General features: G+C 44.0%; 1 protein-coding gene across 4 annotated transcripts in view; it reads right to left on the minus strand.

Moving 5' to 3' along the window:
• Positions 1-15,967, minus strand: part of IPO13 (importin 13) — a 43,341-nt gene that overhangs the window by 15,683 nt on the left and 11,691 nt on the right. For all 4 annotated transcript variants that reach the window (XR_011850379.1, XM_072128245.1, XM_072128244.1 and 1 more), the window contains exons 3-11: positions 13,153-13,889; positions 6,632-6,772; positions 5,814-5,955; positions 4,557-4,723; positions 4,300-4,420; positions 2,964-3,111; positions 1,013-1,194; positions 505-531; positions 282-416 (exon numbers count right to left, since the gene is read on the minus strand). Coding sequence is in view for 3 of the 4 variants with exons in the window: in XM_072128245.1 (XP_071984346.1) it covers positions 282-416; positions 505-531; positions 1,013-1,194; positions 2,964-3,111; positions 4,300-4,420; positions 4,557-4,723; positions 5,814-5,955; positions 6,632-6,772; positions 13,153-13,889 (1,800 nt within the window). In the remaining variant the exon portion in view is untranslated. The remainder of the gene's footprint in view (positions 1-281; positions 417-504; positions 532-1,012; positions 1,195-2,963; positions 3,112-4,299; positions 4,421-4,556; positions 4,724-5,813; positions 5,956-6,631; positions 6,773-13,152; positions 13,890-15,967) is intronic.

Below are 15,967 nucleotides of genomic sequence, written 5' to 3' on the forward strand. Positions count from 1 at the left end.
GCCCGAACGTGGCAGGAGGACTCCCCCATCACCCCTAAGGTAACGAGAATGCATATAGTGATAGTCTACCCCCCTTAAATGTGGCAGTAGATGTCCTTTAAATTGGACTCTGCATCTCTGTATGCTGCAGTTCTTTACACACATTAATTCTGAATTTTGCATTTCAAAAAACCGTGGACGTACATACGGCCACTTGTAATCTACAAGAAGTATTAAAACATAAAATAAGAAAAACGTAGAAAATGGAAAAAAATCCCTTAAATAGTACAAGCTCAACTCACTGTCTCATCTGCTAATTTTTCGAGCTGCTGGATATACGGAGTGATGAGCGAGTGTAAGTTGCTGAGAATTTCTTCTACCTGCAGCGCTGATAGGAGGAAGCCGAGGGCCTGCATCAGCCACATGCACTGACTGGTCTGCAAGACAACAGCACATAGTGGTAATTACCAGCCCCGAGGGCAGCTCATGAGATTATCTACCACAGCGACAGAACATTAACATTACCTTGTGGATCTGCTTCAGTAGCACATCCTGGAAAAAAATAAATAAAATGACATGAGTTCTCACTGGGAGCCCCTGAGAATAACAAAGTTCCCTGTCTGATAAAACTGCATGGACTACACCACCAAGGCTCTGTATGTGCTGGCACAGCTACGGTTTAACTAGGCTCCATTCATACAGTTACAATGCTCTTTTATCATACAGGAGAAGATAAAAAGGATAATGACACTGTCCTCCCAGCAGGCAAAAAATGTTAGTCTCGAGCTGCCAACGCAGCAGAGAAGCATCATAGGACGGACAGGGAGAACGAAATATATGGATGGTGCCTGATCAAATCGGCCTCAAAAGAGGCTGCAATGCAGTAAATAAAAAGAGTGTAAAAGACAACTGAGTGAGGATAGGAAAGGTTTAAAATAAATGATGATGAAACCCTTCTTTACACTTCAGTTATATAGAATACGGGATCTCCTCTAAACTTGAACAACGAATACAAAGCAGGTGATGATGATACCTGGGATACGGCAACAATATTGGCAGCATAAGGAAGAAGGTCGTATTTGCACTCTCGACAAATTTTTTTCAGGGTGGAAACACTGGATATTGACAGCTCAGGATTTCCCAAGGCGTGAAGGACCAATGGCAGCACTTTACTGATCATCACTGGGTGGTCTGCCAGCCATTCAGCAAGCGCTCCTAATGATATAAGGAACAACATCATTTATTGTCATTTATAAAAGATACAGGTCAACAAAATGGCCATTGAAAATATTATTACATTCAACTCTTATTATTTTAAATATTCTTTTTATTACTTTAAAACACTACAGTGTCAACACAAACATACACAACTGTTCTGTTTTTTTATTGGCTGCTGTAGCATGGGAATAGCGCAGTCACTAGTCACAACGCTGCATCTTTAAGCCGGTTGCTCACAGGTTAGTTCAGTCCAAGAATCTATTCATGCACTTGCCGGACCGAACCTTGAATCAGTAAAGGGAAGTTGAGGTGAGCGATTTGAGATTTGGTTCGGGAAATCCTGCAAGTTCAAGTACATGCGGTCCCCTACTTAAAGGGGACCTACCACCACGATTCTACCTATAAAGGTAGAACGGGTGGTAGGTGGATGAATGGGACGTAAGGATAGCCCTTTTGGGCTAATCCTTACGTCCCGGCTATCCTTTTGTAAACTTTAATCAGTTGATATGTTAATTTAATTAAGCGGCTACTGGGGCGTGGAGTAGCCGGACATGAGGCTACTAGTCGCGGCTACTCCACGCCCCAGTAGCCTTGTTCCTCCGCCTACCGGGTAATCTTCGGCGCGCAGCTCCTCGTAGCTGCGCGCCCTCGTGCGAATATCCTGCGTTCTGCGCATGCGCAGGACGCAGGCCTACGGGTGCGCGGCCGTAGCTCCGAGGCCGGCGCTACTGCGCATGCGCAGACGCCGGGTGCTCGGACGAGGGCGCGCAGCTACGAGGTGCTGCGCGCCGAAGATTACATGGTAGGCGGAGGAACAAGGCTACTGGGGCGTGGAGTAGCCGCGACTAGTAGCCTCATGTCCGGCTACTCCACGCCCCAGTAGCCGCTTAATTAAATTAACATATCAACTGATTAAAGTTTACAAAAGGATAGCCGGGACGTAAGGATTAGCCCAAAAAGGGCTATCCTTACGTCCCATTTATCCACCTACCACCCGTTCTACCTTTATAGGTAGAATCGTGGTGGTAGGTCCCCTTTAAGGACACTCGACTTACAGACGACCCCTAGTTAAAGACGGACCCCTCTGCCCACTGTGACATCTGGTGAAGCTCTCTGGATGCTTTACTATAGTCCCAGACTGCAATGATCAGCTGTGAGGTGTCTGTAATGAAGCTTTATTGATAATCCTTGCTCCAATTACAGCAAAAAATTTAGAAACTCCAATTGTCACTGGAGTGAAAAATTTTTTTTTGTCTGGATCTACACAATGATAAAATATACAGTTTTGACTTCCATACAAATTCAACTTAAGAACAACCTATGGACCCTTTCTTGTATGTAACCCCGGGAACTGCCTGTACAGGTACAAGTTGCTCGAGAGATCTTGCTGCTGGGAAACTGGTTTCATAAACAAACGCTCTGCCTTTCAGAGATCAACTTGAACAAGGATGTTACAGAAATCTCTGAAGACTCAGAAGTTACTTGAGTGATCTACAGGGGAATTCATACATGTCTGATACCATGGTCTTAAAGTGGTTTTCACAAATATGGCAGCCAGAGAGCAACTCTAATGACGGACTTCCCACTGTTATTTACTGAAGAGTTCACAGATGATAATTTCAACATAATCAAAACTAAAGGGAGTTTTATCCTGGCAATTTTTTGTATATGCAATTAACTGTTATTAAAGGTATTATCATAGGCTTCTCCTGCAAAATAGGAACAAGGCTTTAATGTACCAAGCACCTAATAACTGTCCTCCTTACCAATGGTGAACATCACGGTGTCTGCAAGCTGCACGTTATTGATGTTGATCCGTGGTATGAGACCAATAAGTCCAGGGACGACATCCGAGTAGTTTACATCAACGGTTTCTGCAATGGACTGGAAACCGAAAAGCAAAGCTTCTGTATTCTGCAGGGAACAAAGGGTTTTACTGTTAGCAATCAGATCAGCTCTGAAAAGCCACTTGTTTTACAAACCTTTATGGATCCATTGGTGTACAATGAGTACCCTGCCAAAATGCAATACTGTGGTTGTGTAGTCATAAACATCCTAACCCTCTAAGGCAATTATACAGAATTCCTCCCTGCACGGTCAGCAGTTCTGATGTGCCGCAGTAGCTGAAAGCAGCCCAGGCCCAATATCTTGAGGCTACATTATAATATCATTATACAAGCCCTGAAGTGGTAGCATTTATCACATAGAAACTACCAAGTCAGCTTTATTCAGTACTTCCTTGCCAACAATGTCAGTGTAAATTGGTTTTATTTTTTTCTAGATAAATAAGCGGCTGTCCACAAAGGTAGTCACATTTTAGGGATGGCACCTGTTAGAGACAGAGGGTGCCCTGCCTTCTCTGAACAAAAGGTAAGTCATGTTTAATCCAAGTTTATTCAAGGAAGGCAACATACACATAAAAGTGTGACAAAGTAATAAACGCTCAAGGGGTATGGGGAAACAAAACAGATATAGCTCTAGCAAACTATAATGGGATCTGCTGGTAGAACAACATACGAAAGACAAATGAACAAAACAATCATAGGGAAAGTGTAGGGGTAGGGATAAAAATAAGGGGGGGGCAGTTCCCAGATTATCTTTCAAGCTCAGTTATCAGGTATGATCATGCCACCCAGAGGTTCTTAGATAAAAAGATCCTGAAAGGAAAGGAGTCAGCTGGTACTTTTCCCAAGGGGCCCAGGCCATCTCCTCCATTCTGCATAAGAATCGGAGCTCATGCAATCACTCCACGGTAGTAGGTGGGGGGCTCTTCCAATGTTGTAGAATCATTGTCCTCGCCGCTGTAAGTAAATGGCACAGGAGGCCATTTTTAATAGAGGAGATGGAGCCCAGCAACACTGAAAGAAGAGCAACCTGAATTGTATAGTCTTACCAGTGTGCCTGTTGTAGGTAACAAGCACCATCCGCCAAGAGGGCTGAATCACCGAGCAGCTCCACCAGACGTGTAAAATAAGCAATTTATGTGACAAATAGGGGCATCCTTCTTTATCTATAAAACTGCACATGCACTTCCATGGGGAAAAACAACCATTTCACAAATGCAGAAAAGAATTTAGGAACAATGACAAGCAGAGCTGTTACCTGCCACGATGTGGGGTGCTCCGATGAGGTCAGGAGGCGTCCCAGTTTATCATACAGGCTGCTGAGCAGCTCTGCTCCCAACATCTCATATACATACATCAGAGTGTCAGATATGTCCACCCTGCAAGACATATTAGATGCTGATTCAGAATCTGCTGGTGGAAGGACGACACACACTACCTGGAGTTACTGCATCCACAATCTGTAATCTTGTTCAGTTTCATGGCCTGAGAAACTCGAAGCAACAACATATGTACCTGTAGATGCGGAACTGCTCCTTTTCATCAGAAGACCAGGACGCATACTCGGCATCGGCAGGAAACTGCGCTTTCTGAAGCAAAACGTCAACTAGTTGGAAGTACACAGGGCGATAAACCTGCAAATACACAGTCTGCTTCTCCGCCTCAAACGAGAGGATATCATCCTAGGAAATGATAAAAGGTGCTCAAAACGTGGATTTTGCAAGACAAAAATCATACTGACTTCTATTGTGAGTCAAATTTCACATTGTAACAAGTCAAAAGGGTTTCCTGAAACTATGATTTCACTTGCTTTTTCCAATGCATTGACAGTTCTGCAGGGTTATGGGATCTTGTCCAACCTCTGTGTTCCCATGCAGTTGTAGAACGGAATATGCTCGCATTCAGAGGTTGTAAACTCTCATTAAAAATTAATAGAATCTGTGTGCAAAAGCTTCCCAACTCTGCTTCAATTCTGCCTGTACTAATTTTAGAAAATACAATATATGTCTTTTTGGCCAAAATGTGCACAATTTTCTGGCTTACAAGAGTAGTCTCTGGTTTAAAGGAAACCTATCATTTGATTTGATGCATTATGAAGCAAACACACCTTGAGACTGCTGTAGCTACACTCATGCAGGATCATATCTCGGTTAATCCCTTTGCTGAGTGGTTTTGCTGATATAACAGATATAACATTATGATAATGAAGCTCTGTCGCTTCTATGGCTCCTTCAGCGCTTCTCCTAGCATGTGAATTTTTCTCTGCAGGAGATGATGATTGCAATCACTCTTCTCCCTGCCGGACAATAATCAATTGCTGCACCCTCCCCCAGCTGCTGTGTATTAGTGATCCAGCTCAGGTAGATTAGTCATGCTTGACTAACCGGCATTTATAATTCTAAGCTCCGTGTAATGTGTCAGCCAGCCTGTCCTAGCTTTCCCAAGGTCCTGAATGTTATAATTGTTTGTTCAGCAAAACCACTCAGCTAAGGGATTAACAAAGATATGATCCTGCATCAGTGTAGCTACAGCAGTCTCAAAGTATGTTTTCTTCATAATGCATCAAATCACATGGTAGGTTTCTTTTAAAAGAAATTTATTACCTATCCTTAGGGACCCTACAATAAAAAGACACTGTTAAAAAGAATGTTATTTTAGGTGGAATTGACTGGTCAGAAGAGTTGGCAGATCCTAATGACAGTTTAAGTACATGTGTTCCCATGGTCCCAAATTGTAATCTCATTTAACTGCATCCACCCATAGAAGTCCTACCTGCAGCGTGTACCAGAAGGTCAGAGTGAGGGAACTGGTGGTTTCATTGACTGGATAATGCCCAGGAATACCAGTGCAAAACATGATCATATTCACCAGTGCTAGGAAGCTCTGCCAGTGATCAACCTGATCCAAAAGGGCCCTGAGAGACAAGAAACACAGATTGAACTGTAATCCGCAGGTATTGGCCATTCCTGATAGTGTCTCATGGAATCAGCTTTAATTTCTGCATTTGTTTTCTACTCTGTTCAGTGTATTCTCCAATTTGAAGAAATGTATGTTTGTTGATGCATAGTTTAACTTAAAGGGGTTTTCCCACGAACAAAAGTTAGGCCCCACCCACGGGATAGGACCTAACTTACTGATCAGTGTGGGTCCAAAAAAGACTAGAGGTCCAATGGGGTCCCACGTACCTCCGTCGGATCCCTTGTCGCTCCGTCAGACTAATGGAGTAGACGGTCGCACATGACCTTTCTGCTCCATTCATTTCTATGGAGCTGACAGAAATAGCCGAATGTCTCAGTACTGAGACCCCCACTGATCAGCAAGTTAGGCCCTATCCTGTGGATAGGGCCTAACTTTTGTTCATGGGAAAACCCATTTAATCACGGACCAACAGGACAAGTAATAAGTTGTCCGATTGTGGAGATCACACTCCTGGGACCCACACCATCATTTTATTGGGCTACTGAATCTCCATTCTTAAGACGGTGGTGGTCCCAGTATTCAGGCGGCAATGGTTCAAAGAGATATGCATTATCTTGTGTATAATTTTAAACAGTGATACAACCCCCCTGGGTATGACACACGTCACATACCGAGAATGGTTTTCTCCCAGAGCCACCACAATTCGGCAGATCCCGTGGGAAGTCTCGATATCCCCATTCTGAACTGCTTGATGGAGCTGGTCTTGCAAACCGAGCGCCTGAGGGATCAGTTTTAGGAGGGTGTTCACATATCTGAGAAGACAACAAGAAAACAATTCAATACATGGACACAAAACAAGACAATAATATCACCTGTAAATAACTATTTATATGCTTTGATGCATTTTCCTGTTACAGGAGGCGAGATCTGCACTTCTCTCCAGAACAGAGACCCCTGACCTACCTGGTAACACCACAGCATCCAGGTGGGATTGGGCAGACAGGTGCTTAGCTCTGTCCAGTTATTTCTTATGGGGTCACAGAACATCCAGAGCTTTTTGGTCCACATTGAAACCCAATGGACCTGCTGCTGGTAGTTATATTGAAAATCAATAATAATCTATCACCACCAAAATAACCTGGAACTGAATACAGAGCTGTTTGGATGGGGTGAGAAGGTAAACTTCTATTATTGAAAGATTATGGTCTAAAGTCAATGGTGCATTAGGACAGGGCAGCAACAGTTTTTTTTAATTTCTGTACCACCTCTACCATCGAAATCCATTATGATAAACCAGGAGCACTTACTCAAAACTCCAGGCAACGAGACTGTGTTAACCATTTTATATTTGTTATCAATGGCCTTCCATCCTTTAATTTTTTTAAATCATGCTAATGAGCCAGAAGGGCTCTAAGGGGTGTTACCAGAGCCCCTCCATTCTCTATATGCACAGGTTGTTAAACCGGCCCCCCAGGCACTCCCCCCCCCTCCTTTGTCTGATGCAATAGCGGAAGAGGGAAGTATTCCTGCACACTATCAGCCTCTGAAGCTGCAAGCCTTCTTGCTCATTAACATAATTTTAAAAGTTGATTTTAGAAGGGAGGAGGCCATGGATAACAAATAAAAGAAGATTACCACAGTCACGGTGGTATAAGACTCCTAAGATTTCCTTAAACATTTAGAAGACATGTAGCAGTACTCTAGATGTCCAGTTGTGCTCATTTGTTGTATGTGCATCCATCTGTGTTAAGGCAGTACTTCTTTTTGAGCAGGGAGTACTAAATTTATGTCCACCTGGGACCGATATTTTGCAGATATTTGGAAGCAGGATTACAACTGCAAAATCTGCAGCATCTACATGTAAGGCTACATGAACCAAATTGTGGCCACAATTGAGGTCTATGTCACCAAATCGTGGTGCGGTGAGCATACGGTGTCTCATTGGACCGTGACCTGGCCACATGGTGCGAGACAGAGTGTGCTTACCTGCCCCCTCTTCTGTACCCGGCCGTGTGCTACACCCAGGGTCAGGCCCAGGTGAGCGCACGGTCGTGTGCACGTAGCCTAAAGTGGATGGAAATTTCAAAACATCCAAGCAAAACTTGTGCAGAAAGTGACTTGTGGTAAAAATATGAAACACTAATCTGCTGCAGATTATTTCTTCTAGTCACCTCCCACATGGAGAGAACCTTTAACATGTAATAAGTTTGGGGCTTCCAAAGTCATTTAGGTACAAAATAATATAGAATTCTGTCTCCAAAGGCACATTATATTATATTACAGCCAGTCCTCAGGTTACATACAAGATGTGTCATTCGCGCATGAGCCGGCTCTTGTTCGTGGACGCTGGGAGCCGGCTCCCATCAGTGAGCCGATGGCTCACTTAACCCGCCCCTAACCAGCTCACCATGCCCCCTTTAACCTGATACAAGTGGAGTGGTGAGGGGTGGTGGACTGGCCTGCAGCTCCCTATTATATATTTAATAGGGAGCTGTTCAGGAGCTAGAAAAGCCGGCTCTTCTTAGTGAGCAGAGCCTAATGAACCAGCTAAGAGGAGCCATAAATCCCATCACTACCTGGAGTCCGTATTATAAACAAATCTACAAACTCTACAGAGTCCTGGTAGGGGAATGGGCTGCTGCTAACAAAGGAGGAGGTCATGTGACAGAACTCTCTCTGTGTATGTAGCAGGGCTGGATGTGTTCATGACTGTGGATACAGATGTCTGCTGCACAGAATGGTGAGATACAAGATCTCCCCTGTTCCCTGTCAGCCCCTCCATACTAGTCTGTGATTCTACAGAACTTTCTCCGTCTCTCTCTGCACCTTATGCTGCTCCCCTCCCCCACCTTGTCTTCTGCAATATCAGCTCTATTCAGAGAAGCTGTTAACCCTTAGTGCTCACACAGCAGAGGCTATAGACTTCATGTACTAACAATTTCTAGCAATTATTACACATTCCCCGTTCCTCCATGTGATGGAAGCTGCCAGGCTGCCACCATATACATCCTGTATGTTCTCTGTGCAGTGTTCCCTGTTCCTCCATGTGATGGAAGATGCCAGGCTACCACCATATACATTCTGTATGTGCACTGTGCAGTGTTTACTTGTGGAAAACTAAATGGATTTAATAGTAAATTACGGTACTTTGAGAGAGAACACAGGGCATCACGAGATCTGTGGGCAAGCTAACTGGCCTCAGCTTGAGGGCACAGACAGACAGACATTAGTCTCCGCCCACTTCACCTCTGGTGATAAAGATTTTTGTCAAACACTTTCAGAACAGAAAAGGCCAGAACTTTGGAAAGAAAAAGACGAGCAGCACAAAGTAGGCATCAAAGGTGGAATCACATATAATAATTTGGTATAATCATTATAACATTACAGTTACGCTTTAAGTTGAATTTGTATTTAAGTCGGAACTGGTATATTGTATAATTGTTGTTCCAGGCAAAAAAAAAAAAAAAACATTTTTGTCACTGTGACAATTGGAATTTCAATATTTTGTGCTGTCATGGGAACAAAGAGTATCAATACAGATGATCATTGCACCCTGGGACTAAAGTAACATCCAGAGACTTCACCAGAGGTCACAGGGGGCAGAGGGGTCGGTCTGTAACTAGGGGTTGTCTGTAAGTTTGATGTTCTAAAGTCAGGGACTGCCTGTATAAGTTTCTAATTGGGTCAAAAATGTAAGACATTTTAGGAAATAGTCAAAATCCTGTAGTCAGGAAGCCTTCATTGCTGATCTGTGTAGTCAGGTGGCACCGTGCCCTGTATCCTGCAGACGCTGTCCTTGCTGTGACCTTGCCCTAGACATTTAGTATGCTCCGCTCATAGCAAAGGGGGGGGGGGGGTCCGGTCTCCCAGCAGCCTCTGCAGCATTTTTGTTTGGAAGAGCTGCAATGCATATTCTTCAAGAAACCCCTGCAAGGATACAGCCGGCTTTTCGTCAGCTTATGCCTGATGGGGTTAATAAAGCTACATTCCCAAGACGTGGTGGAAAATACAGCGGCTCAGCTCTGCAATTAAGAACCTTTTATTATTGCTGGTGTGAACACAGGAGTGAGCTACAAGGAAGGGAAGAGGAGAGGATGTGTGGTTGCTAAGCAACTGGAAGGTCGAGCAGCCAATCGGTGGGCTCTGTTTGTGGTCACGGCGGGTACCAATTCCCTGGGATGCAAGATGCTGTCTGCTAGAATCACAAGCAAGAACTGCACCTTCCCCCCATATCACACACCTTCAATACGGGAGGTTGGGGGGAGGGGTGTCTAGTCAGGTCGCATTCTACAACATGACAGCTGCAGCGCATTACAGAACACCCGCAGGCAGGAGCGCATGTGCTAATACACAGGACTCAGTCACAGGACACATTAGGAGAAGGATTCAGGGAGGTCCGGCTTCTGCTGCTGATATATTTAGTAAAAACATGAAAAATTGCATCCAGCTCGCGCTTAGAATCGATAAAATCTGCTTTTATTGTAACATATTACAAGGGATGCACATGCATAGACACAACAAAAAGACAAGTACTCGGTCTACTTCTCTATAGATGTCTATGGATGTGCATCCCTTGTATGTACTAATATAATTTATGTAATAAGCTACAATAAAAGAAGATTTTATGGATTCTACGTGCGAGGTGGACGACATTTTTCATTATTTCACCACAGGGAGGACACAGTTATTCCTCCTTGTCCTTTCCTCCGTGCTTGCTGTACAAAATTAGGAAGTTAGATGATGATTATATTAGGACTGATAAGCTGGCTTTCTCTTTTTACACTTCTGATCAATGTACAATGTAATAATACATGCAGTCCCCTTCTTAAAGAAACCCGACTTACAGACGACCCCTAGTTAAAGACGGATTCCTCTGCCCACTGTGACCTCTGATGAAGCTCTCGGGATGCTTTATTATAGTCCCATGATGCAATGATCAGCTGTGTCTAAAATGAAACTTTATGGATTATCCTTGGTCCCATTACAGCAAAAAATTGTCACTCCAATTGTCACTGGAGTAAAACAAATTTTTGTCTGGATCTACAATTATAAAATATATAGTATCGACTTACATACAAATTCAACTTAAGAACAAACCTATGGACCATATCTTGTATGTAACAGCAAATGCAATAATATATGGGAAATACAAAATATAATAAATAGCGGCTGCTGCAGCCTCCATACACAGGGCATAGATACCGGGAGCGTGTACAAAGATTGTACCACCTTCTTAGACGCTTTGTGCTTGCTGTCAGTGAATGGAAACTATTCAGTTTACATCAAGAGGCTCATAAAACAGTTACCATTGTATCTAGACAATCCTCTGGCCTTTAGCCTGATAACCAAAACTATGAATCAAGTCAAAATATAAAACCTCCGCTTCGGATCTAAACATTGCACTTTTCTGTTCACTGACTGCAAGCCTCAATCGCAAAAATCATATTATAAAAGCCAAGTGATGCAATGCTACTGAATATGGGATGACACCCAACATACACAGTAAGACACATTGGATTGGGGGCAGTGAGGAATCAGCCCTGAGATAATAAACTTCCCTAACCATATCTCATTGTTCAGTACAAGTCAATTAAATTATGTGTATGGAGTATATGGAATATAAGAGACGCTGCCATCATGCCCAGGAGGTGATTCTATAGTGTCCAATTTTCTCAAGATGGGTCCCTTCTATTTTTCATGCTTATCAATGTGGCCTTATAAATGGATTTTGCATTTAGTTGAAGGCTGACATACAAGAAATATACGTCCTCTACCTGTGATAAATGTTCATCTTTTGTTAAATAGATGTTAAAACCTTCCTTCTACCAAGTGTGCCACCTCTAGTCCTGCTCACACAGCTAATGAGTTTTGTCACTGCAAACCTCTCCGGGGTCCTGGACAGATGGATTTGAGACAATGTATCAGAAAGAGGCTTTTGCTTCTGTTGAGTTTGGTACCAAAATTCCTTAGACTTCTACAATGTAACAAAGCCATGAAGTGTGTGACCAGGACGAATACCAATTCCAATCTCTGGATGGAAACAAGATTTTGAAATTGCCAAAAAGAGATGATATACAAAGTACAGGCAGTCCCCGGGTTACATACAAGATAGGGACTGTAGGTTTGTTCTTAAGTTGAATTTGTATGTAAGTCGAAACTGTATATTTTATCATTGTAGTTCCCGACAATTTTTTTCTTTTGCCCCAGTGACAATTGGAGTTTCAAATTTTTTAGCTGTAATAGGACCAAGAATTATCAATAAAGCTTCATTGCAGACAATTTTAAGCTGATTATTGCAATCTGGGACTATTTTAAAGCATCCAGAGAGCTTCACCAGAGGTCACAGTGGGCAGAGGGGTCCGTCTGTAACTATGGGTTGTCTGTAAGTCGGGTGTCCTTAAGTAGGGGACCGCCTGTACAGACAGTCCCCGGTTCACGTACAAGATAGGCTCCATAGGTTTGTTCTTAAGTTGAATTTGTATGTAAATCCAAACTGTATATTTTATCATTGCAGCTCCAGACAAAAATTTATTTTGTCCCACTGACAATTTTAGTTCCAAATTTTTTGCTGTAATGGGACCAAGGATTAATAAAGCTTCATTACAGACACCTTGCAGCTGATCATTACAGCCTCGGACTAAAGTAACATCCAGAGACTTCACTAGAGATCACAGGGGGCAAAGGGGTCCATCTGTAACTAGGGGTCTACTGTAAGTCGGGTGTCCTTAAGAAGGGGAACGCCTGTACTGTACATGAGAAAGTCGCAGGACAAAGTTGTATAGAACAGTATTCTGGGTAATATTTTTCTGAATGGTGCCAACGTCCATAAAAAGAAGAGTTCTTACCTGGTCATTCACTTTTGCATCCAGCTCAACAGCCAATCAGCTGTGAATGCTGATGTACTGTACTCACCGGCCAGTATTCAGCACTTCACCGCTCAGCCACTGATTGGATGCAGAAGCTGCAGCGATAAATTACCCAGCATGCAGCACAGTTTATTTTCTGGAATTTGGGTCCAATGGAAACCAGATTATACCCCCCAAATTATAAACATAAAGTTGCACCCCATAAACCCTATTTGACTGGGACTTTTGAAGAGCGGCATGTATCTCCTCATATTTTAAGCAATCACTTCCATGTTTCCACAAATACTATAAAAGAGCCACAATACCAGAGCAATGTAGGATCTGACCTTTGTGCATCGGGCTGAGAGATGGTGTTCACTAAGGCTTCCACCGCAGAGTCAAAGAGTTCAGGGTCCCGTAGAGCAGAGAATGCTGCCATAGTCAGCTCTTCGCACTCTGTTAGGGGGATGCCCAATTGAGCCCAACTGGAAAAACACTTCAGGACTTTCTGCTTGACAAATCCTGGGGAGTCACTCTGTTGTAAGAGCTGGCGCAGCAAAGGGAAGACGCATGCGCACTCCTGAGACAGGCAGCTGCGCACTTGTCCTTTGCGGTAAGGTGGAAGGCGGCTGGTCTGGAACTCCTCGGGCAAAACAGTTAACAACTCCAAAAGTGCCAAACAGCGAGCTCTGCCATCTGTCTGTCCATCCTCTGTCTGAAACACTCGCACCATGTCCGGCACTGCGTGTGGCCATGTATCAGGCATCATGTTCAATGCCAATGACGCAAGTGCCACACAGAGCCGGGTGAGGACAATCTTGGAGCCGCTAGCAAAGGCAGAAATCTGTGAGAAGAGCTGTGACTTGAGGGTCTCATACTGGTCCGAGGGTATGTCGCCCCAGTAGCGGGATATCTTGATGTGCAGCGCACTGGCACCAAAGTACTGGATTTCTGGTACTTTGCCGCCATTCAGGAGCTGCCAACTGAACTGCCAGGCCTGAGGGGACAGCTGAGCCTGCATCAGCCACTTCTGAGCAAGGTTCTTGTTGTCAATATTGGGATCATAGTATAACTGGTGAAGAGCCTGCACAACAGAGACAAACACAGGGGTTACTTGAAAATGAACAAATATCGGTAACATCTTATCACAACAAGTTACTTTAAAATGAATTTACATAAGCATTATACAAAAAAGAAAGAGTCCGCAGAGAAAAACATCCTATTGTGTAATCGGTGCGGGATTATAATCTACAGCCAATCAATTTATATTGTTGATTTGTAGTGTATGTAAATCTATGGTAAACTCACGCGATATGTTGCACTCTTTTTTGGCCATGTGGCCAATCAGGACTCTCTCTCATCTTTCCAAAAGATTTATCAAAGAGAGAGAGAGAGTAAATAGAGACTTGAATGGCTATAACTATTCTGTTTGGCTTTGGTAATACAGACAGAGCTATGTTATAAGACGTTTGCAAAATAAAAGAAGCAACTCGCAGTCTATTCCACCTGAAATGTAGAGCATGAGAATCAAGATCCACACTACAAAGCCCGACAGCGGATTTTGATGCAGATTTTCTGCCATGCAATCTAGTCCCAAGAGAGATACTGGTCAATCCAATGTCTGACACATTATTAATATGTAGCATCTTACATGGTGTACAATGGGTTGCAAAGCTATTCATACCACTTGAACTTTAGGCATTCAGGCCAAAAAGTTCTTCAGACCAAACCACCTTATTGCACGTTTGTGGTGTCCCCTACTTAGCACTTCTTATGGCTGGAAATCCAACACATCTAAGCTTGTGGGAAGCATCCTGCTGGGGCAGAAGACTGAGGTATACATAGATCTGCAAAGAAGAATGAAGGAACTGCAGTCTCTAGAGGTGCAAACAACAAATGGGGGAACCTCCAGCCCCTAGATGTGCAAAGAAGAATGGGGGGAACCTCCAGCCCCTAGATGTGCAAAGAAGAATGGGGGAACCTCCAGCCCCTAGATGTGCAAAGAAGAATGGGGGGACCTCCAGATGTGCAAAGAGGAATGGAAGAGCCTCCAGCCTCTAGATGTGCAAACAACAATGGGGGAACCTCCAGCCTCTAGATGTGCAAACAACAATGGGGGAATCTCCAGCCTCTAGATGTGCAAACAACAATGGGGGAATCTCCAGCCTCAATCACATTAAATACATTTAATTGTTTGGCTGTGACATTTAAATTGAGGAAAACCTTACAGGGTACGAATACTTTTGCAACCCACTGTACGTGACTATATATGTGAGATGATGATGATGATGATGATGGGCATGAACTGCACCTTGTAGTCAAAGTTACATTCAGTCACTAACCCCCCCCCCATCCCCCCGCCAAACACCGTTCCTTGAAGATCCTAAAAATAGTGTGTGCACAGCAGCATTAGTGAGCCCAGAGCGGAGGCCGTATTGATTTTCTAGTGCGAGTGTCTTCTGAGCTGAGCTCCATGCCCTGTTTATGTGTCATTCATGCCCGATGCCAGGAGGATCCTGTCACCAGGCGGTGGGGAGTCACACAGCTGCCCATGTCCCCAGAGCACTGGGTAACGTCATGTCATGTTGCATCAGGGAAGTCGCCCAGTGTCAGTGCGAGGAGCCACATGCTCCACATACTCCTGCAATAGACCTGCAGCTGTCAGGAGGGTCCCCGGGGGCCGGATCACTGATATACACGGCAGGAAGCCCAACAAGTCCAGCCGGGGAGAGGCCATAGCCTGGAGACTGCAGCCAGGAAGCCGCAGGACAATCACACATTACACCACTGATAATGGATGAGATAGATAATACATGTCACATGTGCCAAGAGCGCAAATAAGTGACAAAAATCTGGTGCAGTCACTAAATGATCAAAAATTGGCAAAATTACAAATCCACAGAACAGACCTCACAAACCGCTGAGATCCCCTGCTGAGACATTTACTTCTGGACTAGCGGGCAAATTTCAGTCCCCCGCCATGAGCGGGCTCACAACAAAAGCCAAATATACTTCAGATACGACACAACACCCATCCCCCCATGCAGCAGCAGCAGCGCCAGGCACAGCTGTACCCAGCATCGCTCTGCAGAGATATAACATAGAAGATCTGTGCCCCATGTCTTATCCGCAAATCAATGCTGCAGCATGTCACAGCCGACC

The sequence above is a fragment of the Engystomops pustulosus genome, chromosome 10 (genome assembly GCF_040894005.1).
Source record: "Engystomops pustulosus chromosome 10, aEngPut4.maternal, whole genome shotgun sequence".
Taxonomy (NCBI): domain Eukaryota; kingdom Metazoa; phylum Chordata; class Amphibia; order Anura; family Leptodactylidae; genus Engystomops; species Engystomops pustulosus.